This window comes from Mytilus californianus, unplaced genomic scaffold (assembly GCF_021869535.1).
Source record: "Mytilus californianus isolate M0D057914Y unplaced genomic scaffold, xbMytCali1.0.p SCAF_8, whole genome shotgun sequence".
NCBI lineage: Eukaryota > Metazoa > Mollusca > Bivalvia > Mytilida > Mytilidae > Mytilus > Mytilus californianus.
In genome coordinates, this window is record NW_026262734.1 from 43,841,475 (window position 1) to 43,868,217 (window position 26,743).

Below are 26,743 nucleotides of genomic sequence, written 5' to 3' on the forward strand. Positions count from 1 at the left end.
GACTAGCTTAGATAGTCTGTTACATTTTTACACAATTATTCTAGACATGAAAGGGTTAAGAACTCAAAATATTGTAAGGAAAAGTCCATTTTATGTTGAACTAAAGATGTACAGTAATATAGGTTGTGTGTGTCGTTTAACTTGGGTTGCTGTCTTATTTACTTATACTACACATCTCCTTTTCTTCATACATAGAAATTAAGCAAAGATTAATATAATATGTTAACAGCCATTTACACTTGCAAATTTGAAAACTTCTCACGAGACTGCAAAAATGTCCTGGGACCTGTCACTCTTCATGTGAGCAAATATTCCAAACCACATTGAATTAAACAATAAACAAGTACTGCCACTCCCACTGTGAATATTCTCTCTGGACAATTCCAATAGGTCAAATATATAAAAAGGTCATGTCATTATTTGGTAATACATGTATATGCAGACAGTTACAAGATAGTTAAGAAAAACAAAATGGAAGTGTGTCACAACTGGTTTATTGTTGTTTAATACATTTTAGCCAAGTATCATCTACAAGCAGTACTGCATTTAATAGACAATCCAATTCTAAAGTTAGAGTGGAAGTCAATTGCAAGTGAAGAGGTTTCAAAGTAAAAATGTACTGGAAAACTGTCAAGCCTAGTCAATTAAGGATGTTTGCTACTCTTGTTTTTTTACTTTTTGTCAATCTGATTACAATCCTATGTTGTGATACGCTACACTCCCTCTAAGGGATGGAGTGTTGTAGCGAAAACTAACAGCTGATTCTAATGAGATAGACTTTTTGTCAGATTTTTGGAATACTCTAGTTTTATCCATGTAGTGCCAATATAAAATTTTGGCTGCTAACCCCTACTATTCTTTTATTATTTTATTACATATTGTTTTAATAAAAAGCCATTTTTGAAAATCTTATAAAATCCGTTATTTTTTTCATACATTTTTTGAAAGGAAAGAGGTGCCAATGTTAAATGTATGAAAAATCTAGTGAGAATGATTTCCCACACAAATTTCAATTGATTATATCTCATAAACAATGACATGGATCTATAATTTTTTCAGTTTTTTAAATTCTGTTATTTATATATTATCAATTTATAACAGTCTTTTAAAAAGCTTGTTATTTTAAAATTGAGGAGCAAACATCCTTAATTAATATCAGAGTCAAACACATCTTGCCACAATCACGCTTTGAAATCACAACCTTAGTGACAGTGTTGCCAGGCTAGTAATTACCCTAGATGAACTACTTAAGACCACTCAGCCACAGAGGCCACTTTCTTTAAATAAAACAGATTCTTGACTACAATGCAGATTTTTTATTTCTATAAGTTACAACAGGTTATCTCGATATAATAACAAGACAGATTGTGACACAGTAAAAATAAATATTGACATCATGATCGATTGTACAAGTAGTATGTGCATTGATGTAAAAATGTTGATGGTAAACGTTAACATGATGTACGCTTTGTAATAAATACCTTTAAAAATATGTTTAATTAAGTTATTTGACAAAGGGAGTACCTAAAAATAACAATTCAAAATATAACAACACACTATTTTTAAATTACCGGTAGGATCTTTACATTTATGTGAACAATACTGCCTGAAAGTTGAAGAAATGCATAGATACATGTAGTATTCAAATATTTACATGAAATAACGAGGGTTATCGCAGAAATAAATATGCATGTGGTTCTGGGGCTGGATCTTGTTAATAAATATTATACTACATTCATTTTCAGCTTCAAGTACATGTATATGTATATTGAAATAGAAGTCAGCAACTTCAAAAATATATAAGGGCTGTTCCATAAAAAAACACATGGGACCAAGGGAAGACAACTTGCTACTATGGGTGGGTTGTTCTATTTTAAAATGTATGCAGGTCTCCAAAATTGCTTCTATAGTATAGATAGTTACTCTATTATTGAAGTGCCTTCCCTGGGTTCCATGTATCAGTCCTATGGTTTTTTTTTAATATTAAATCTGGCTTAAATAATTACATAACATTGCAGTATTTTTGATGTGCCATTTTTTCAGATCACTGTTATTTTTATAAAACTCTTTTTTTTTATATGACAACTTGATTAAATTTCTTGCATGACACAAAGCAAATACTTGTTTCCCTTAACTCTTAAAAATTGAAAGTTTGAACAGTTACAAGCATTTCTATAATATAGCTGAATCTTGTTCATTTGTTATAAAACAATGTAATTCCCTTGAAATATGCAAAAAATGTATCCCACAATTAATGTACCGCGGTACTCATGAAATGTTTGCAATTGTTTCCACTAATGAGATTAAAAAGTCATTTAATATATAATATAAGATACCCTTAGCAGATATTTACATTTTGAAATTAAAATAATGATAATAATTCTAAAATAACGGATTATCTTAATGTTCAGTTCAGTGACAAAACAACAAAACTATCCTAGAAAAAATGATTGCTTCAACACAAATCCATCTGATAAATCAATTTCATGCAATTATCAAATAAGAACTTTACACAATAACACTCAAAACATTTCGGAATTACAAAAGCTATATTGATGAAGTAAAAATAATAGTTCTGAGGTAAGTGTTGACATCTATATTATGGATACCAGGTCTTTTAATAGCTGTACTACCAGAGAGCTGTCTTTACTGGCTTCAGTGGTCCTGGTTTTGGTTGTACACTTTCAAATCCATCAATCATTCTTATAATACGTGCTAATGATTCCTTGTGTTTTGGTATCAACCCTGAATTTATTAACGTCTGGAAAATAAAAACATAAAAAAATTACTTCATTTCAATGAAATATTGAGGAAATGGTAAAAAAGACTACATCTATTAAATTTCTTGACAATATTTTGTAGCCAAGAAATAAAAAATGACCTATAAACATACATATCAATGTTATATACAATAAACCTACTTTGTTGGAAATTATACACTTTTTTTTTTTAAATGTGTGAGTCTTCCAAGTAGAAAGAATTGGAAACCCCAAACAACATAAAGACACAAAAATAAAATAGCAGCTGCTCAACTTCATGTTCTGTGGAAAACCTGTGCAAATTTTGTTGAATCTGTCAAGCTGTTTTCTAAAGGTAGTGCATTAACAAGCTGATATTTTTAAGCAGAAAATGGAAAGTCAGTGTTTTGGTATGGGAATTCCAAATGCACCAAGTGATCAAACTTGAACAATTCCTGTTTGACTTGCCTCTCTGCTTGAATCCACCAACTGATCAAACATGTACACTTCCTCTTTAGACTTATCTCCCTTATTGTATCCACTACCTGATCAAACTTGTACACTTCCTATTTTGACTTACCTCCCCGATTGTATCCACTTACTGGTCACACTTGTACACTTCCTATTTTGACTTACCTCCCCGATTGTATCCACTAACTGGTCACACTTTTACACTTCTTATTTTTACTAACCTCCCTGATTGTATCCACTTACTGGTCACACTTGTACACTTCCTATTTTGACTTACCTCCCCGATTGTATCCGCTAACTGATCACACTTGTACACTTCCTATTTTTACTTACCTCCCTGATTGTATCCACTAACTGGTCACACTTGTACACTTCCTATTTTGACTTACCTCCCCGATTGTATCCACTAACTGGTCACACTTTTACACTTCCTATTTTGACATACCTCCCTGATTGTATCCACTAACTGGTCACACTTGTACACTTTCTATTTTGACTTACCTCCCTGATTGTATCCACTAACTGGTCACACTTGTACACTTTCTATTTTGACTTACCTCCCTGATTGTATCCACTAACTGGCCACACTTGTACACTTCCTATTTTGACTTACCTCCCTGATTGTATCCACTAACTGATCAAATTTGTACACTTCCTCTTCAGCTTTCTTCCAATTCTCATCTAATGTTTTTATCTACAAACATATGAATTTCATACTAAACAGTAGTTGCATGTGATGTTGTACAAAGTATTCACCCATATCTTATTAGACATTTACAAACAGTTGCATGCCTAGTGGGTATAATAAAAATCTAAACTATCAAAGGAAGTGAAGGTCTGACAGATCTGAAAATTGCTTACATGGTACAATTAAAAATACAGATGCAGACCAAATACCAAATCATTCCATAATATAAAAATTTGTAAGGGGTTCACGGAACCCTGTGCCTCGCCTGCAATTGCTGCTGTCAGTGTATAAGTGTAATGTTGACTTAAAAAGTGAGTCCATTTATCAGTAAAATACAGAATTTAAAAAATAATCAAACTTTTTCTTCAGATGCTATTTCTTGGTCTTGAAGATCAGCTTGTCCAAGTTTCATGACAATCCATGAATGTTTACAAATTTATCATGTAAAAAAAATTGTATACGGAAAATGAAAATAAATATTTTCTAAATTTTGCTCTGAATACTGTCTTTTGGTCATAAACAAGCTTCTGTACAAATTTCATAAAAACAAAGTTAATGATGTCTAAAAAACTTTAACCACAAACTGAACCTAAATGTTGACGCTGCCAACGGAATCTAGGATCGCTATGTCTCGCTATTGTGACATAAATGTCACAGGCTTGACAAAAGGCTGAGAAATATGAGACAAAAAATATGAATAGACACACAACTTCATTGAAATATATACCTCTCACTGGGTTTATATGTTCTGGTCACTTTTGACTAAAAGGAAATACATTTTATACATTTATGCTGCAAACAGAAAGCAGATGAATGATATTTTCCGTTTCTCCTTACCCTCTTAGAAGCCTTTACAGCTAATGTTTCATGGTATTCTTCCCTTTGTTTCACCTTTTCTTTTAATTTCTGAATCTGAAATAATTGTTTAAAAACTTACATATAATTTTTATCTTTATTTAAATAATAATTATTTCATTGTCTATCATCTTAGAATATTCGTTTGCAAAAATCAATGCCAAGCATTATTGAGTTCTGATACAGTTTGGGTTTCTACTTAGATATAGATAGTGTTGTTCCTCTTCTTTAACCTAACATGTGATGGATGTATGGATATTATCTTCTTTCTTTTTTGGATAGTTTTTTCCTTTACAATCATAAACAAATACTTTAATTTCATATTTGGCAAAAGTGTTCAACTACAATATTTTTATTTCCATTTTAATAAAGAATTTGATCTTTTCCGTTTATATAAACCAGCATACTGCTCATACACAAACAACAGTGTTCAATTGTTCTAATACAATCTTTTTAAGTTTTAATGCTTCTAATATTTTGCAACGTTGACAACATTTGCCTGTGGTTAAACTTTAGTGATCCTCAAGTGAATAGTTGTAGTGAAATATCGTATGACAGTAAATACAGCTGGACAGGATAAGCTATTTTTATGTTGAACCTTCAAAACTACCCTTCTTCTGTTTATTTATAATATCATGAATATAAATATGAAATCATGTTATAATTGGCAATTACTAGTGTCTTTTATAGGTTACAATATGGTATGGGGTGACCTGTAGTTCTTTACACCCCTGTCCTATTGTCTCTGGTGAATAAATGTCTCATTGGCAAGCATAACACATATTTATATTCAAATTTACTACAATATTGTCAGCATGTACATAAGATTGGAGCTTGCTTAATTAATCACTGATTACAAGTTAATCCCCAGATTCATCCTAACCAAATCAGTAGCTACTAGATATTTTTGTTTACTTCCAGTGGTATTTAGCTACTGAATATTTATGATTACCTCCAGTTTATGTGTAGTTATATAGTTGTGGTATTTAGCTACTGATTATTTATGATTACCTTCAGTTTATGTGTAGTTATATCGTTGTGGTATCTAGCTACTGATTATTTATGATTACCTTCAGTTTAAGAGTAGTTATATCGTTGTGGTATTTAGCTACTGATTATTTATGATTACCTTCAGTTTAAGAGTAGTTATATTGTTGTGGTATTTAGCTACTGATTATTTATGATTACCTTCAGTTTAAGAGTAGTTATATCGTTGTGGTATCTAGCTACTGATTATTTATGATTACCTTCAGTTTAAGAGTAGTTATATCGTTGAGGTATTTAGCTACTGATTATTTATGATTACCTTCAGTTTAAGAGTAGTTATATCATTGTGGTATCTAGCTACTGATTATTTATGATTACCTTCAGTTTAAGTGTAGTTATATAGTTGTGGTATTTAGCTACTGATTATTTATGATTACCTCCAGTTTATGTGTAGTTATATCGTTGTGGTATTTAGCTACTGATTATTTATGATTACCTTCAGTTTAAGTGTATCTAGCTACTGATTATTTATGATTACCTTCATATTAAGTGTAGTTATATCGCTGTGGTATCTAGCTACTGATTATTTATGATTACCTTCAGTTTATGTGTAGTTATATCGTTGTGGTATTTAGCTACTGATTATTTATGATTACCTTCTTATATCGTTGTGGTATTTAGCTACTGATTATTTATGATTACCTTCAGTTTAAGTGTAGTTATATAGTTGTGGTATTTAGCTACTGATTATTTATGATTACCTTCAGTTTATGTGTAGTTCTATCGTTGTGGTATCTAGCTACTGATTATTTATGATTACCTTCAGTTTAAGAGTAGTTATATCGTTGTGGTATCTAGCTACTGATTATTTATGATTACCTCCAGTTTATGTGTAGTTATATCGTTGTGGTATTTATCTACTGATTATTTATGATTACCTCCAGTTTATGTGTAGTTATATCGTTGTGGTATTAAGCTACTGATTATTTATGATTACCTTCAGTTGAAGAGTAGTTATATCGTTGTGGTATCTAGCTACTGATTATTTATGATTACCTTCAGTTTAAGTGTAGTTATATCGTTGTGGTATCTAGCTACTGATTATTTATGATTACCTCCAGTTTATGTGTAGTTATATCGTTGTGGTATTTAGCTACTGATTATTTATGATTACCTTCAGTTTAAGAGTAGTTATATCGTTGTGGTATTTAGCTACTGATTATTTATGAATACCTTCAGTTTAAGAGTAGTTATATCGTTGTGGTATCTAGCTACTGATTATTTATGATTACCTTCAGTTTAAGTGTAGTTATATCGTTGTGGTATCTAGCTACTGATTATTTATGATTACCTTCAGTTTAAGAGTAGTTATATCGTTGTGGTATCTAGCTTCTGATTATTTATGATTACCTTCAGTTTAAGTGTAGTTATATCGTTGTGGTATTTAGCTACTGATTATTTATGATTACCTCCAGTTTATGTGTAGTTATATCGTTGTGGTATTTAGCTACTGATTATTTATGATTACCTCCAGTTTATGTGTAGTTATATTGTTGTGGTATTTAGCTACTGATTATTTATGATTACCTCCAGTTTAAGTGTAGTTATATAGTTGTGGTATCTAGCTACTGATTATTTATGATTACCTTCAGTTTAAGTGTAGTTATATCGTTGTGGTATTTAGCTACTGATTATTTATGATTACCTTCAGTTTAAGTGTAGTTATATCGTTGTGGTATTTAGCAAAGTTGCCTGTAGGTTCTCCTGTGTCACCTGCCAGTACAGCCTTCAACTGAGTAGATAAGATCTGTTTTTCTGCCTCTAACTGTTCTATCTGTGACTTGGTTGTGGACAGGTTGGATTTCAAATACTATAAAATAAATTGTTTTATATTTGTTTTTCATTTGTTGTATTGTACAAATCAGGTTTTTGGTTTTTGGTTTGAATTGTTTTACATTTTATTATGTTGGGGCCTTTTATAGCTTGCTATGCTGTATGGGTTTTGCTTATTGTTGAAGGCCATAAAGTGGCCTATAATTGCTAACATCTATGTCATTTGGTCTCTGGTGGACAGTTTACTTGGCAATCATACAACATCTTCTTATTTTACATTATATATACTTATATTATCTGACAAAATTTAAATTCATAGGGAAGCTGCTTACATACAACATTATATTCTTTTTCAAATTATAAGTCTCATTTTATAATAGGTAAACCATATCTGAGAGATGAAATAGCATGTTTAACTCATTAGAAATGAATGAAGACTTAAATTCCAGTATGACTACTTTTTGTGGGAGTTGTTACTCTCTCTGGATCTGGAATTCATCCTTACACTAAGTTCTATGATTGTGGGTCATTTAAAATCTGAAAAATGACCTACAAATGTAAAACTTTATATAATTCAACGAAACGTAAAACGTTATTTATAAGATTCATATAGGTCAGAGTAAGAGATAAAGTTACGACATGTTAATATTTGTCATTTTTCAAATTGTTTTTTATATAACCCCTTCAATATGAGGTTAACACCTACACTCATTTCTGCCTCCTGCTTTACATAGAAACCTATCTTGTCAGACAGACTTGTAATATTTTCTGTCAGTGTGGATATGTTTGCCTCTGATTCAGAAAGATGACTTATCTTCATGGACAATTCTTCTTTTGTTCTCTTTTCTGATATTTGGCATATATCTAATTGTTCACACAATTCTTTACTGTAAAATACAAAAAGAGAAAAGCTGAAGAGAGAAAAATAAAGGCAAAACAATATTTTTAGCATGCAGGTTTTTTTTATAATAATTTTGAATCAATCTGACCAAACTGATTTTTTTGTTCTCTTTTGAATTGTTTCTTATTTTCCCTACCCCCTTGGCCATTTATAGCTTACTATAGTGTATACTTTTCCTCATCATTTTAAGGCCATATGGTGACCTCAAGTTATTCACATTCCTATCCTCTGATCTTTGGTGAAAAGTTATCTCATTGCCAATCAGACCACATCTCCTTATTATTGTATAACCTTTACTCTCCGTTTACTGAATCATTTTCTGAATGCTAACTAATTTTTTTTTAGAAAAGCATGAACACTATCTGAAAAAGCGCAATTCTTTAAGTGATACATATTGAAAATTATAACATTCACATGGGTGATCGATGAGTGTAGTGGATGGTGTGAGTAGTGGGTACCAAGGAAAGATTACATTATAATTCTCAATGATCTTGTAATTTTTGTCATATATATGGAAAAAACTAACAAGATGATATTCATCTTCATGGGCATCAATGTTAAGCGTGCAAAAATGTCTCCAAACATGAGATACTTAAATGCACTCACCATTTCTTTATTCAGAAATGACAGATTCAATTTTTAGAATTCTTCAGAAATGTTTCAAGTTTCAAAAATAATGAGATAGTAGGTAAATGTCGGTAAGTAATTTTGCTACTCATTACTTCTATTTCAATTTCCAATTTGTGACCATCCCTCAATCTTACTTTTCTATAGAACGATTTCTGATTGAACAATGTTTGAATATGTTGTTTTATCTTCAAATATCTTCATATTCAAAATACATTGCAAAAAATACAACTGGTACAGGTAAAAACTGTTAATACAACTTTAAGACTGACATAACATGCTTCTCATAAAAACATGTGAAAGTTGAACTTACTTTTCTAATTGTAAATCATCGATTGAAAGCCTGGAAGCTTTTTCTATGATACCAGCACATCTAATTATTTCACTAAATGTTTCACCAATACATTCTATCTGTTCAGCCAGCCTTAGATTAGTGTCCTCTAACTGTGACTGAGACATAACACTCATATTTTTCATAGTAGAATCTAATGGTCCAGGCTTGGATTTGATTACACTAGTTCCAGTCCTCACTGGGGCAAAGGCACTATTTCTCCGGGAAAATCCTAATTTATTCCTACTGAGGGCACTGGGACTTTCCTCGATAGAGTCTCTGTCTTTCCGTTTTTCACAAATAGTGGACATTTCATCAAACGGTGTGACACCCTCTATGTAGGGTGAGGTACTCCTTGATGATTTGTCACTTGGACTAGATTTACATGATTCATATTCACTGTCACTCTGGCCTTCCGCTGCTTTAATTACCATAGAAAGGAATGATCGATCCTGCACTTTACGACAAGAGTCTGAAATATTGTTTGTTAGTGTCTTCCTTGCAGACTTCTTAGCTGATGGTTTTAACCTTGGTTTCATACAGCTGGTTTGTGGACTCGACAGCTCTGACTAAAAATAAAAAATCTAGCTTATTTCAAAAGTCCACATGTATTTCTGGAAATTTCATTTTAAGTAGATCAGGTAAATTTAAAAAAAAAACAGTGATCTTCTTGTTAAATTAGGTTTCTTTAATTTTCATGCCATTTTCACATTTCTCAATCAGTGTGAGAAAAATATTTCTCATCTCTAGAGAAAACTTTGATCTCAGCAAATGATTGGTCAAAACTCAATGATGACATCAAATTGTCTTGATTTCTACTGAATTTTCTATTGTGACTCATGAAAAAAGGTGATCATGCCTGATACTTCATATATAAAGAACACAACTTTCTTCAAATCTTTGAAAAGAAAGGATAAACCTTGTTTAGATATCGTCTAAAAATCATTAGAGAACCAGATTCCACTACTATATCTTGTGTATTAGGACACTTCTCCACTCTCAACAGTTAAATTTTAAATATTCAAAAATCTCGGCAAGCATCATTTTTTAAATTTTAAAATTCAACGGTCTCAAGTGGAGAAATACTGTAACACATTTGATGCAGTGGTGGAATCTATATGTTTCAGCTTACATCAACAGTAACCATACTATAAACTTTGAACTGGAAAAAATGCATAGACACTTTTTTGCTTAATTTGCTTTTTCTTCTTACAACGTAATGTTAATGATAAGATGTGAATAACTTAGCTTATGTACCATTAAAACCCATATCATCAATCTTATACCTTTACATGTACATGCTCAAGTCCTGCTCTGCTCCTTAAACCTTGTAACAAACTAGCCATTTTGTTTTCTAACTCCACTAATAAGAAAGTGCTTTCCCTTAACTCAGCCTTCCGTGTCTCAAGTTCTGAGGACTTTCTCTGGAGCTCGCTCTCTGCTAGATCAACACCCTGTCTACAACGACACCAAAGTACAGACTAGAATAAGATTTTAATAGTAAACATTTTACATCTTAAATTCATATAGTATGAATTCTTTTTTGAACAGACATACGAGATTGATTTTTAAATTAAGAAAATTTGATTTTACTAGACAATACAGTTAAAAAAATTAGTTAATCTATATACAACTTCCAATGAATAATATTCAAAAACTATATAGTCTTCAAAAATATTTTTATTTGCTTCTACAGCTATTGACCACTTCTAAATTGTTGGTTGTTTGAATACCAATGTCAGTCAAGGGTTATACATAATTTTTTTTACTGGTATTGCTATTCAACTTTGTAGATAGTGTGATCACCCCTAATCATCCAGATTTTTTTTACTTAGATATAAGAAAGTCAAACTTTCTGCACTTCATGGTTAACTCTTTATTAAATTACTCTAATAAAGTGCTCAATTGTCTTTCTAAGATTCTTTAGTAGTTGTCTCTACTATCCATAAAAGTTTTTTGTCCTTTGGTATGTTTTTTAATGGTTAGTGCCGATCTTATGAGTTAAGCCCTTTCCAACTGATTTTTGATTTATTCTGATGTGCTGTTACACCCTTGTCCCATGTTAGCCAATTGAGGAGGGTTGGGCGCCCACAAAAATGTTTAACTCACCATATTCATCAAGTACCTTTCAGGACCCTGTACAGTGGTTGTTGTTCTTTTGGTTTTTTTGTTGTTTTTTTGTTGTTGTTGGTTGTCATACTGAATCTCCTCATTTTTATAATGTCTGATTTTTTTTGTTGCACAATTCACCTGTACAGTGATGTAAATAACATTAGTCGACAAGATCAAAGGAAGTATGACAAGTGACTGATAAGTGTTAATATTATAGGATCCTGTTAAGGTATGTTTATGTTTGTCTCTGTTTTTGTAAAATCACAATAGCAAAGAAATTAGTCAGTAACAAAGCTATATAAAGGAGGTAATAAGATTAAGTGAAAATTGCATTGTTTATGAAATTATACACCATGAAGAGGACATTTGTAAATAACCAATGATAAGTGACGTTTCACAATCTTACACAAATTGCACACATGATAAACCCTCCAATATTTATTTAAACTTACTGTAAATAGTCCTGATTTCCTCTGAATACAGCTAAACTATCCTAAAGAAAAATATTTCAAAATAATTAAAACAAGTGAATTTGTGAGCTACTGCTCACTAATGATATCCCTGCCCCCGCTAAAAGTATAAGGTAAACAGGAAGTTGTTGAGTGATGAATCTGAAAACGCATCACACGGTATAGCTGACTCATATAAACCCTGAAACCAAATTTCAGAAATCCTTGTAATGCAATCCTGAGAAAGATGCGACGAAAAATATTCATGGGACAGATGGATGGACAGACAGAGGTAAATGGACAGACAGAGGTAAAACAGTATACCCCCACTTTTTATAGCAGGGGTATAAAAGCAAGTTAATGAGATAGCCATCCAAATACACAAAAAAACAAAAGACATCTTAAGTCCAACATAATTATAGTATTCATTACTCCACAAGTGCCTATACAAAAGACATCTTTAGTCCAACATAATTATGGTATTCATTATTACACAAGTGCCTATACAATATGTCAAGCTCTAAATCAAGAAAAGTTGTGATTATAATTAACTAAGACTAGCAATGACTGTTATCAAAACTATATTCCTTAAATGACAAAAACATTATTAAAAAAATATAAAAAAGAAAAGCAAAAAAAAAAAAAACACTTCCAGGGTTCTGACTTAAGCCACATAGACACTTAGTCTTTTTAAACTAGATTTGGAGATTGCAACCTTCCACCTTTTAATTTTGATCAGTGGAATATTAAAATGTTAATAAAAGCATACAGAAACAACAAGTAAAACTGTCACTAATGATACCACCCACCATCGCCCACCCTTTAAGAATTTTGTATACAGGAAGTTAATGAGCGATGATTCTGAAAACATATTACACAATAAAGCATGTGTGTCCTTTGGAGCAGGGTATAATAATTTGTGTCTATAGGACATGCCCAAATTACACTATAAGAAATAATACCATACTAAAGAATGCCTGCAGTTACTATAATTAAATTCAAAGTATTTTATCTGTTGATATGAAATAATACCGTCCTACAATCTAAAATTGTTGACTGTACTTTGGAGTAGATGTATTAATACAGCAATGTTATAAACAGTACAGGGAGACTAAGATGATCAAGTTAACAAGTGATCAGTGGTATAAAATGACTGTCCCATTAGCAATTACACCTAATTTTATATTTATACTGGTATTTTAAAGGGGATTTTACATTGCAGTGAAACAGATATTGCTTTACATCCATGTTATTTGGTCTCTGGTGGAAAGTTGTCTCATTGGCAATTCTACCACATTTCCTTATTTCCATATAGTCACCTACAAGTTGACCATAATTTCTTTCAGTATGGTCATTATGATATCTGTACTTCCATTACTTAATTTACTTTTAAAATACAATAATACCTGTCATAAATACTTACTCTAAGCTCCATATTTTCCAGTCTGGTATGACTCAGTTCTTGGTTAGCCAGGGATAAATCTTCATCAAGTTTGACTAGCCTGGAGGCTTGTTCTGATGAAAATTCTCTGGTGGAAAACAGATCATTCTCTAAAGTATCTATGTCCTCGTTTAATGAGTCCACAGTCCGCTGGAGATTTACTGATAACAATTCTAATCTATCAAATGAAAAAATATACAAATTACTATTAGTGAAGTCAATTACTAAATATAAGTCCTGTAAAACACAGTCTGAACTATTAATTTTGGGGAATCTCTTATGGAACTTAAAACAAATGTGCACTACATGAAAATTTCACACTACAGACAATCTAAATTAATGTTTATCTTACTGTCGTGGATGACCTGATACACAAGTTCACAGAGAAGAACAAAAATCATTTACAAGTAAGACTTTAGTTCATGTGTATAATCATTGTTGAATATTAATATCAAAACACACTTGTAATGGATAGTGAAGACCCATCAGGCTAAGATTTCTGTCTTATTCAACCAACCATATTCTACAAACTAACAAGAATGTGTCCAGTAAATGGATGCCCCACTCGGACTATCATTTCTATGTTCAGTGGGCCCTAAAATTGGGGTCCAGACTCTAATTTGGCATTAAAATTAGAAAGATCATATCATAGGGAACATGTCTACTAAGTTTCAAGTTGATTGGATTTCAACTTCATCAAAAAATTACTTTGACCAAAAACTTTAACCTGAAGCAGGACAGACGGACGAACGGACGCACAGACCGAAAAACATAATTCCCCTCTACTGTCGTAGGTGGGGCATAAAAATCATTTACCTCACATGATTCAATAACTGGTATCCTATATTAAGCTTTTATTCAAATGTGTACACTACAACTGGCAATGTTTAAATCCAGTAATCTACAGCTTACAATTACAAGAACAGTTGAAAAGGGGCATTAGCAACGATTTAGTCAAACAATAAAAGTATGATTTTTTGGGGGGAAAGAAGACTAAATAGTGTGTGTATAATTTTATGAACAAGCAGAAATGAATATAGCATATTGTTTTTCTTTAATTGTTTAACATTTCTTACCGATATAACATGTTACTTTTATTATTCTTCCCTTAGTTTATTTATTTTGTATTTACATTGTGTCATAGGTCAAATTTATTTGTTCAGTGTATGTTCAATGGTGTTAATATGTCCTTTGACTGAGTTAAGCTATTTCAGTTGATATTTTATAGTGTGTCTTTCTATAATGTGATGTTACACTATTGTTTCGGAAAAGGGGTGAAGGTTTGGTACCATTAAAACGTTTAAACCCGCTGCATTTGTTTGCACCTGTCCTAAGTCAGGAATCTGATGTTCAGTAGTTGTCGTTTGTTGATGTGGTTCATAAGTGTTTCTCGTTTTTTATATAGATTAGACCGTTGGTTTTCCCGTTGGAATGGTTTTACACTAGTAATTTTTTGGGGCCCTTTATAGCTTACTGTTCGGTGCGAGCCAAGGCTCCGTGTTGAAGACCGTACTGTGACCTATAATGGTTTACTTTTATAAATTTTGACTTGGATGGAGAGTTGTCTCATTGGCACTCATACCACATCTTCTTATATCTATATAGAGATATATTTATAGACAACAATCACAATGTCACATATGTAACTTTTGAAGATTCTAGTGCTTTAATGTATCCTTATTATTTCTGTTAAATCTTTGTATCTATTCCAAATTATTTCATTAACAGATGTTTTGAAATTAGATTTGGTAGAATGCATGCGATGATAACATATGAAAGCAAAAAATGCGTTATTACTATTAACCTTCTGGTGCATGTTTGTTCTTTCATCATAATTTTTCCCTTGCGCTGTTCAATGGCCAAAGTTCTAACAAGAGGTCTTGTTGTTAAGGTCATAGCATATGGAAAAATGTTGTCGAATAAGAGTATTGGAAATCAATAATTCTACAACAGCACATATCTGAAGATTTTGATCAGATAAAAGATTTTAAAAGAAAGTCCATGTACACATGTTTTGTCAGAAATCTAAAAATATTCTTACTTTGAAAACTGTTTACCAATGCTATAGGATGTAGAATTAAGAAATGTTGAACATCAGATTATCAAATGAAATCAAATTACATTGTTTGCAAAGGTGACTGTTGTTGCTTATTTTCCATTTATTACCCTCATGACTAACATTTATCTTACCTCTCTTTTTCTTCTTGGAATATTACTAATGTACTAGCTAATTTCCTTTCATTGTCACTTGACCTACAAAACATAATATATTATGTCATATCAAATCTATATTCAACTTTTTCATTGTGTAAAGTAATCATGTGTCATTCTTTAATCTACAGTAAGAAATTCAAACAGGCATTATAATACATGTATTAATGACTGCTCTCAATATAAATGTAAGTCATTTTCAAAATGCCATGGTGATGCAGCATTTGTTCACATAAACCTGTCAGAAGCCAGAATGTCTGTTGCTGATCAACAGATAGCAGATTCACCACATTTTCTGGGACTGACAAAGTATGTATACTCAAATTGGTCCATTGGTCCAAAATTAATTATTCTATTCTGCAGATTTAAAGGCCAATTGAGCAAATTATCATTTAATTTTCTAGTACACTTATTATATTGAGACTCAAAATTCAACTAATCAAATCACTCTATTTGGTGTTTCAAACACACTTTTTGTAATCTGAGTACTGAGTACAGTTTAATGACCGCAAGTCCAGTTTTGTAGTTTGGAGTAACTTTGGTTGTGTTGGCAGACTTTGTTTCAGATTATAACATGCATACAGTTGCTTACTTATATGTCATTTGGTCTCTGGTGGCAGTGGTGGAGAGTTGGCTCATTGGCAATCATACCATATCTTCTTATTTTTATAAATATAAAAATGGGTGTTTTCGTCAAACATTTATTAGGGCTATTCCATTAAAATGTATGTGGGAGGGTAGGAAGGGAGGTTAACTATTGAATGTGGGTCATGGGTCTTTTTTCAGTATGCGTCTATTACCATTATGCAAAATTATCTAAAAAATGGTTCTTGGTTGTTGGGATAATTTGCAAGTCCCTTCCTACCCTCCCACATACATTTTAATGGAATAGCCCTTATCATAAAGATAATTTCTTTGTATATAATACAAAAAAAAGGTTTGTAAAAGTGAAAAATAGAAACTTCAAATTCAAATTCAAATCTTTGATTTAGATATATTGGTAGAATGTATATTCACTTGTCTATTGTATCCATATATATTGGTTCTCATTTTGAGAATACAGGTTTTTTCCCTATATGAATGAATGCACTTAAAACCAATTAAGAGCAAGAAAACAAACCATTTCTTGAAGTCTTGATATTCGTTTTCTTTGGCTTCAGTGATGTGCCTAAGATTGGATATTTCCTGGACTGCTGCCTTGTCGTTCTCTTGTAAGTCATCTACCTGTTGTACTAGTGAATGTTTTACCAGGTTGGCTTCTTCTATTGCTGTCATTAATAAACACAACATAAATATCGTTAAGCAAGATATATGCTTGGTTATGTACCAGTGCAAGATGAACGTGAAGTTTTCTCTTTATACTTGTTATACAGGCATAAGGAATGAAGGAATGAATGTACTGAAAATTCATTTAATTTCAAATAACCTTTGCATTATAAGATTTATAATGACTCACCTTTAATTACATGAATAAAAGATATGTTTTTATACAAATCCAGGACAACTACCTTCATTCATTAAGGGGTTGTTAACCTTAGTCTGATTTCAAAGTACACCTACCTGATCTTGTGGTCATTAACTCTCTACTCAGGATCTGTACTTGGTTTGTGGCACTTAGCAGATCAGATGATGTACTCTCATATAATGATTCAATCTGAAAATAAATTGATGATATATTATACTGTATCTTGTATATACATGTATGTATTTGAGTTTCCCTGGCAACTTGATTTTGTGGCTTTTATAAATTCTTGTTTTAAGTCTTGAGAAAAAAGTATTTTGTTGAACACTTACAAAATTCCCTTTGGACAGGCCTTTTGGTCATAAAACTTCACTCAATACTAGGCATACAAAATTTGTATCAGAAGGGGGAAAGCAATTTTCCATGCATTACAGATTTAATGAATCTTGCATCTAGGATATTTAGATTATGTAGCTGTGCCTAAGAAGCTAAAAATATATTTGTGGCATTATTTATTACTATTCTACTTAGGTTTTCATAAAATATGCGAAGCTTAAAGAATAAACATTTATCAAATGAACAAAATGGCAGAGATGTACTAGCTAACTAGGTATAAAAATTAATGTCCATGTCAGAATAAACAGACAGTTGGGGCGGTATGGATGAGCCACTGGAATAGGTCACTATTTCAAGATTCATAATATATAAAGTTAAGAAATTTAGATTAAATATACAATAAGGTTTCTAATTACATCATAAGTATCTGAAAGGTTTGTTTTATATTTTATATATTTATAATAGGGTTGGATTTTTTTAATATTCAAAGTATATGAAAGGGGTTAGGTACTGAATGTTTCAGCGGCTCATCCCTACCACAAAAGGATTGAAGTGCCAACCTTCCCCTCCCCTAAAGAAGAGTTAAAATATATTCTTTATGGTATTTTTAAAATTCAACAATTATAACATTTTCTCTTTAATCTGAAAAATTTAATTCTCACAAACTTTCTCTTTATCTTGATTTAAAAATTTCTAGGATTTATAGATAAAAAGGCCTAATTTTAGATTACAATAAAGTCCCAATTCAAGAGTTTTTTCAGCTATTTTTTACCTGCATCATACTAGACCTAGATGTTTCTAGAGTATTCTTCAGACTGTCATAATTTTCAGCCATTTCTTTCTTCTCTGTAGCAAATCTCTCACATTCTTTCTCATTTTCACATTGTTTTTGCATAACTTCAAGTCTCTTTAAAAAAATCAGATTTTTATGAGTTCTCTATAATTTTTACGATTTCATTTTAAGTTCATCACATTTCCTCATTTTAGGTTTATATGGCTTATTATAGGCAACTGGTACATAAATGGACTACCTCACAGATCATTATGAAATTTGATGGTACAAGAGCATGATGAACTGCATATATGAATATCAAAAAGTTATACATGTATCATATTTATATTTTCGAAGATGAAGCAAATTGAATATCCCTAACAATAGAAGTTCTAACGTAAAGAATTCATGTAAATATTATAAAAACAATTCTGCAATTTTTACTTTGAATTATGATTTCAATCCAGATTTTAAAGGAGAAAGAAGTTTATTAAGAAGCAAATGCTACAAAAGAAAGCATCAAAGCCTTTTCTGACATAACAGAGATAAAAATCTATATCTAAAAAATATATTACAACCTGAAAGCATTTATAAGCAGCCTATCCATTATAGATAAATGGAGAATGTGTCCATGGGACACAGATGATGCCCCAGCACCCAAATTCAAACTTGATCTGTGTTTTGTGGTAATAAGCATTGTGTATAAGATTCATAACATTTGGTTGAGGCAAACTAAAGTGAGGATATGGAAATCAATTTTGGGACATACGGACGGACGTAGACGTACAAGGGTGACACTTAATGCCCCCTCCGCTGTGGCGGTGGCATAAAAATTACTTTCATACCTTCAATAATGGTTATGTCCAACAAAGGTCAACTTATTTAGAGAAAATATTTTTTCTGCACATCATCTCAGAACTTAACATTCTTTGACTAGTGTTAGAAAGAAGAGCACTTTCTTATACCTGGATACAAGAAGTTTACTACACAAACCTGTACATCTACTCCTCTCTTCATGTTCATCAATCTGTTAGCTGCTGCCCTGACTTTCCTGTAATTATCTGACACAACTTTCTGTATTTCACTCTAAAACAAAAAAACATTCTCATCTACTAATGTTCAAAGAAAACTTTGTGAAAAATCATCTCTTTTGATCTAACAGGTGGGATGAGTTTATCCGTAATAAAGAAATAGAGTGTCTTCCATCTCATATGATGTGTTGTAAAATGCTTTTGACTCCCAAGTAAATGTTTTGCCAATTTTAAAAGTCCTGTATATTGATTAAAATGAATAATACACATCAAATGGATACACATGGAAACAGCCATAGCAAATATTAATTTTTCTGACTAATTAGACATTCTGAACTGGGCTAACAGCTTAAAAAGTCTCACAAGGTATAAACAAATTAGCTTCTAAGACCTGGTTGCAGAAAAACCAATTAACATTATTCATTGTATAAATTTTATGTGTTAATTAAATCATTCAAATAGACAACAGATTATAAATTGGTGACAGAATTTTCCATCATTTATCAGGAAGACCTATAAAGCCATATGATACCTGTAATTGTTCTGCTAACTTGAGACTGTCAGTTAGTTCTTTATGCTCTACTAACTCTGTCTGTAATTCTAAGATCAGATTATGTGCACTTCTCATCTGATGATCATTTTGTTTCTGTTCTAGTTCTTCTTTTAAAGTGGCAATCTATAATTATATAAATTACTGAAATACTGCAATATTCTAATAATATGAAGCTCTTAAAATCATGCATATAAATAGAGCCATAGAAGCTAACAACATTAAAATCAAATAGGTCACCAGCTGTTTTTAGTAAAACATAATAATAAATGACATTTTAGTTGTCTCTTAAATTGGCAATCATGTCACATCTCCTTATCTTTTAGTTTTACTAATATTCTGATAGTACAAAAATTGTTAGTTTTTTTTATGTATGACCATTTTCAATATAAAAATTGGGGAAAAATAACAGCAGTGTTTTCTCCTTTCTTTAGAATGGTGTACACATTCTATTTAAATGTGAAATTTTCACAAAAAAAGGTTAATACCTATGATCACTGTAACCTTCCATTAAACCACAAGCTGACATATTTTATTGATATTTCAAAATTTATTTAGATTGTTTATTTTGTTTTATTGTCCAATTTCATATAAATATTCAGTAAATTGGTTTTTAATTTATACAATAAATTTCCTTTTGTATGTAATAGTTATAAATTATCTCCCTTTAAAATATGGATTTGCAGTAATTTTTTCTCTCACAAATAATATTCCACCTAAAAAAGCACATGTGCTATTCTACATATGACTGCAGCAAATTTTTTAAATCAAAGTATGTAAAAACCACAAAAGATTGAATTAAATGAGCGCGCATGATACACCATCCCTTTTTCAAAGAATAAAGTTCCAGAACTCATCAATGTCATATCAGAAATTTATAAAAAAAAAACTAAAAGGAGCTTATTTCAATAGATATAACCCATAAAAGTGGTATAAATGATAAAAGTGTTTTTGAGTTATTGTCCGAAAATTGGAAAATTCCCCTTTTTTAATGGATTAAATCCCATAACTCATATACATAAAATCTAAAATTTATAAAAATCAAAAGGGAGCTTACGTCAATAGATATATTAACAATTCACCAAAGTTTCATGCAAATAGGTTAAAGCCTTTTTGAGTAATTGTCCGACATGTTGACAACAGACGGACAGATGAACGGACAATGGTATACCATAATACGTCCCGTAAACGGTCGTATAAACATTGTTTTAATACAAGTAGTTGTTCAAATAGTTTTATTTAAAAAATATTTAGTTTATACCCTGAATTATCTCCCTTCCCTAAAAATATATTTTTTGGCAATTGATGAAAGTCTAACTACAACATAAGCTACTGTTTGATATGTGACAAAAAAGTTAATCTGTGTTTGAATTGATGATCATTATAAACAAGCCAGGCAAATGGAGATAACTACAAATCATTTTGTTCATTTAGATTTTAAACATATATGAATCATGACTTTTTAAAAGTTTGAATCTTTATAATTTAATTTTAAGTACAAAACAACTATCAAAGAGCAACAGTACAAATTATGGAGGAATGATATTTTTTTGGCTAATACCTCAATGGTTTTTGTTTGCGTAGAATCAGCTAATTGTATTTCCATTTCACTACACTTTATTTTCAGATTTTCAATCTCTGACACAAACTGATCTTTTTCCTTTGAAGATCTGGCATTAAGCTGAATAATTTCTTCTTTAAGATATGTAACATTCTCTTCACTTTCCTGGAGGCTGTTGGTTAATTTTTCTATTTTCTCTTCATACTCTTCCTAGAAAAGGTAAATAAGGAGAATTATAAAAAAAAAACACTATCATGAATATGGGACAATAACTTCGACACTTATCGTTAAATCATTGAGATTGCCACATACATGTAGTTTTAAAAAGCATTACTATTACATTTATTGTAAATTTTATCACAATCATGTAGTCTGTATGAAAAGTTTTGTCACAAGATTCATAATATTTTTCAGACACAACCCAAAGTTTATCTAACCTAATCATTTTAAATATCTTGGTCACCAGTAATCTACCTTGCAGCCTTTTCCAGATATCAGTACTTTGTAATTTTCATTTACTGATCTCATTCAGTAGATTAATTGATATTTTCTCAGATACTATTTTTTGAAGATTTCAAGGCAAAATAAACCCACAAATATGCTTGATCAAAATAACATTTTGAAAATAATTATTGTAGAAACATTTCAAGACAATTACTATATACCTAGATTGCTGGAAAAGGCAATTTTTTTCCCAAACCACAAATAACTGATAACCATGAGATGTTCTCTTACTATAGAAAACTGGCAAATTCTGTTAAACATTCACCATTGTATAGACATAAAGTATTTATACCTTCAAATTACTTTTCTCCAGATCAACTTTCCCTTGGTTATCATTTATCATCTTCTGTTTTTCTTTGATAACTGCCTTTAGTTCTGTTATCCTGGACTTAAAATGGTCTCTTTCTTTTTCTACTTTCCCTATATCAAATTTATAACGTTCAGCTTCCAGGGCATAAGTGTCCAGTTTATTGGCCAAGATTCTTGGATGCTGCTTCCTAATCTCATCTGCTGTAAACCTATAAAAAATACAACATGCAAGTATTTCAAGTTTACAAGTTTAATGACCCTGATTTCCCAAATTTCATATTTGGCAAAAAATACTGATCAAATGTCGGCTATATACAGTGCGTTGGTTTTCCAGATATTTAGAACATCTCATTGTTTTTTTCCCCTCTGAAATGAGTATGGAGTGTGTTATTTTTATTTAATACAGTTGTAGTGTTAGTCTAGAATTTTTTTTTCTTTTTTTAAAGCCATGATTAAAATAGTTGAGATTCTGTTACTCAACAGTTTTTAAGAGACAATTTTTTTCAATACAAGATGTTTATACTATTGTTTTATACAACAATGAAAATCTCATTTGTCTGTTATCTTCAAAACACTGCTCATTTACAAGCCTCCAAGGGGCAATTTTTGAAGGCTTTGCGCAATTACTTAAGATCTAAACAATTAGTTTCTTTGTTGAATTAATGAGATGAAACGTTGAACTCTAATAAAAAATTATGAGCTAACCAGAGACAAATGGTTTAAGACATGTTTTTACATCCCAAAACTTGAGAATTTTAGGGATTGTAAAAAAAAAATTACTTATACAAGTAAAGAGAAAAATTAAGGGGAGATTATTCAAACCTTATAAGAAAATATGAATATAACAAATTTACTTATATAAGTATATTATTATTTACTTCTTCAGATAAATAAAAAAAAAAAGTACCCCTGACTATCTTATGTGAGATATAAAAGATGGTGTTATCACTTCAATGTCATAGATTTCATGAACATATTACTGTTTGCCAGTTATAAAATAGATTCTTATTAGCTAACTCATAATTTGTTACCTATGGCCCTTCTTATTGAGAAGTTTAACAGGTGTCATTGATGTTTCACTGTTTACTAAGAGGTATTCTGTCATCGTAGATCCCGTGTTCATCATTGGACGGACATCCACACCTTGATCCATTTGTTCCACAATGACCGTGTTGGTCGTAACATCAGCCTGTGTTGAGGTGGCCAATATTCCACAGTCCTTGGTTTGTAGTGGGTGTCGTGGTGAACATAAAACAGACTTTGTATCTGGTACTGCCTGAAAACAGAACTAGGCTCCATACAAAATGCAAAAATGTATATAAAAATTTATATTCAATTATAAAGGTTAGAAAAAGTATCACTTTTCACATTAGGGTGTTATTTTACATATTTGAAAACCAAGTTTATGATATTTTTTAGTTAAATGCTTAAAAGGCAAATAAATGGGTTCTTTTGGCAATTTTTTCCACTTCTTTTTCTCTTTATTTTTGTTGGAGAGAGTGCTGTTTCATTGTTTTTTGGTTTTTATTTACATAAATATATTTACTCCTTAAAAAGATAAAAATGATGATTAAGATAAAAGGAGGCATATCCTAATTTTTCATACATTATTTTATGAACAACTTCTATTTTACAGACAATTAATACCTGTAATGCCATGTCATGTTTTACAGGTGTAGCATTTGTCATAGTTGATGCAGATTTAAAAACAGAACAACTGTCGTCATTAGACTGAGCTGTAAACCCCTTTATGGGAGAACATGCTGTAGATGTCATGTCACATGATATAGGAGAACATGCTGCTGTTACAGTGTCAATCAAATGCTGGACTGATATGTCACACATCTCAGGTAGTTTGACTGGTGTGACAGGCTCTGTCATTGTTTCCTGCTCCACACTACAGGTGTGACAGGGTGAACATGCCATGTCATTTGTAATTATCTCCACCATAGAACCAATGTCTTTGGTTTCTGTAACAAGAGGTGAACAGGCTGTCTCCTGAAGAGATGGCAACTCAGTTGAAGTTTCGATACTTGTTTTAGATACAGGTGTCATTGGAGAAGTACCACACTCATTGACATCATTTCTGTCATCAACACTACACATGTGACATGTGAACCCAGCATATGTGTGGTCACTTCCATTCCCAACTATAACACTTCCATTCTGATCTGTAACAGAATTTTCCAAGGGAGATAACTCATTGGTACTTAAGTCCTTGACAACTTCAGATAATACACCCAAACTGTCAATGTGGGCATCGTCATAAATTTCTTCATGACCAATAAAAATATCACTGTCAACAATAATCTGATGTTTGTTTTCAGCATATAAATCACTGTCAATCTTTGATTTAATTAAACTTTTTGACTGTAGTTTCTCAAATTCATCTTTCACCAATTGACACACTGGTTGTGATGTGTTAATAGATATCTGGATTCTGCTGGAAGTCTCCTGATCAATATCTGATTTGAGACCTTTGGTAACTTCACAATCATCAGACTGTAGATCTCTAACATTGTCAGTAATTTCAGAACTGTAAGACACTGTTTTATTACACACTGGTGTTGCTGGTACCACATTAACAACAGGCGGACAAATTAACTGCAAGTAAATATGAAAAAGTTATAAAAAATAGTATCTCATGTTTTTAAAGGTTCAATTTGTTAATAATTAAGTGCAAAACAAGTTTGTCAAATAAACATGCTTACATTCAGTTCGTGACATTATATGTTTTTAAACTATCTACATTGGCTTTTTTATAGAAACATAAGTTTCCTTTCAATTTTACGTAGATATAAGTCATGACAATCTTTAATATGTTTTTTTAAAGATGGATATGAACTTTTAAAAAATTGCTAATCTTTTGCTTCTAAAGGAAACAATAACATGGCAAGGGTAAATCTTAATATTTTGCACCTTACGCAATACTACAAGCTCACATTATACATTTCCTTGAATAGTCCTTGATGTACCAGTCCTACATATCAATGCCCTATATGACTTACATGCTGAGCATTGTTGATAACTTTTGACACTTCCTTAAAAGCTAATTTCTTTATTTCTTCCTCAGGCTGATTCTCTTTGTCTTGGTACACAAGAATTGACCGTCTAATTCTACAAAAATAAGAAATGAAGCATCTTTTATAATAATATCATTATAAACCTGAAATGTAATATTTCAAAATGCATATTTTTATTTTAATGTTACATTGCAAATGAATATATATCAAGAGTGAAATTAGATGTATATGAAAAAGTGGTAAAAGGTTGAAGTATAAACTGCTTGAAACAACCCTGTCAATCGCAGAAAGTTAAAGTAAAACAGATGTAGTCATAATGAGAATGAACCTTTTAAGGACGTAAGTCATGTACATTTTATTTTGATTTAAAACAACATTTGCTGTTTTCTCAAAAATATTCTTATAATGTTGCTCAGTCTTTAGTTTTCTATGTTGTGTTTTGTGTACTGTTGTTTGTCTTTTCGTCATTTTTTATATTATTGTATAGTTTCTAAAAAAAATCACTGAACCATGAAAATGAGGTCAAGGAGAATTGACATTTATGACAGATGGAAGGTCTCATACCTTCTGAAATATAAAGCTTTATACAAATATTTTAAACTGTCATTGTGTCTGATTAGCATCCTTATGCCTTGCATTCTTTTTGAAAATTGACACATTTGGTACACTGTTAACATTGCATTTAAAAAACACACTTGGAAGATTTTCTAGTGGGTGTCCTCAACGAAGGCTCTGCAGCTATCACATGATTAAGAACTGTCTTCTTTAAACTTCTGTTAATGACATCCTGATTTTTAACATCATGAAGAGGTGTCCTCAGTGGAGTCCTCGTTATTTTCTGTACTTCCATTACAGTCTAAGAGAGAAAAGGTATAATTATATTCAACATTGAACAAAATATTGATTGGCTTTTGGCAATGAGAAGTCGTATTTGGCACAGGCTATGCAAAAATGTTGCTCACATAAATCACTTTTCATGCCAAATTCTATGTTTAATAATGTGTACTGTATTTGACGCATTTCTGTTCAATGAAGTAAAACCATGATTTTTAATCCATTAAGTACATGTATATTCCATAGGGCCAAAATTAAAATTAAGTTTGTTTCCCCTCACCCCTGCCGTGTCTTAAAAAAGCTATTGAGTCAAAATATTTTAGCAAAGTTTAAAAAAAAAGAAAAAATTTTAATTTCCGGCAATAAATCGGAGATTGTCCGACATAGATCCTTATGAAAAGTATTTCTCGGAAGTCCTCGGTTGTTTTCCTTCAATCCATTTTAAGATGGATTGCAATATTACCTTATCGTCTGTTATAATACGATATTCAGACACCAGTAAAATAAAAAAAATAGTGAACAACAAATTATATTCTTTTCCCAAAAGGGATACTTGGAAAGATGTGCTTGAGGACATAACCAGCGGAGATTTCAGATTGACATCAACAGAAAAGTTACCAGTATTAAATATTAGGAAAGGCCATTAATGACACATCCACAAAATATATTTTTATTGTGATTGTCAGAATTGTGAAAGAAACTGAGTACAACAATTGT

At 31.3% G+C, this 26,743-nt stretch overlaps 1 protein-coding gene across 1 annotated transcript in view; it reads right to left on the reverse strand.

Moving 5' to 3' along the window:
* Window positions 1-479: 479 nt before the first annotated feature.
* LOC127712362 (centriolin-like) overlaps window positions 480-26,743 on the reverse strand; it is a 28,729-nt gene continuing 2,465 nt past the window's right edge. Inside the window, exons 2-22 of the mRNA XM_052218749.1 lie at window positions 25,888-26,048; window positions 25,178-25,286; window positions 23,817-24,773; window positions 23,201-23,445; window positions 22,153-22,378; window positions 21,357-21,566; window positions 19,778-19,921; window positions 19,208-19,300; window positions 18,215-18,349; window positions 17,205-17,298; window positions 16,765-16,912; window positions 15,624-15,686; window positions 13,416-13,611; window positions 11,996-12,036; window positions 10,718-10,889; window positions 9,414-10,000; window positions 8,279-8,459; window positions 7,445-7,609; window positions 4,735-4,809; window positions 3,823-3,903; window positions 480-2,761 (exon numbers count right to left, since the gene is read on the reverse strand). Of these exons, the coding sequence (XP_052074709.1) occupies window positions 2,630-2,761; window positions 3,823-3,903; window positions 4,735-4,809; window positions 7,445-7,609; window positions 8,279-8,459; window positions 9,414-10,000; window positions 10,718-10,889; window positions 11,996-12,036; window positions 13,416-13,611; window positions 15,624-15,686; window positions 16,765-16,912; window positions 17,205-17,298; window positions 18,215-18,349; window positions 19,208-19,300; window positions 19,778-19,921; window positions 21,357-21,566; window positions 22,153-22,378; window positions 23,201-23,445; window positions 23,817-24,773; window positions 25,178-25,286; window positions 25,888-26,048 (4,215 nt within the window). The 3' untranslated portion in view covers window positions 480-2,629. The remainder of the gene's footprint in view (window positions 2,762-3,822; window positions 3,904-4,734; window positions 4,810-7,444; window positions 7,610-8,278; window positions 8,460-9,413; window positions 10,001-10,717; window positions 10,890-11,995; window positions 12,037-13,415; window positions 13,612-15,623; window positions 15,687-16,764; window positions 16,913-17,204; window positions 17,299-18,214; window positions 18,350-19,207; window positions 19,301-19,777; window positions 19,922-21,356; window positions 21,567-22,152; window positions 22,379-23,200; window positions 23,446-23,816; window positions 24,774-25,177; window positions 25,287-25,887; window positions 26,049-26,743) is intronic.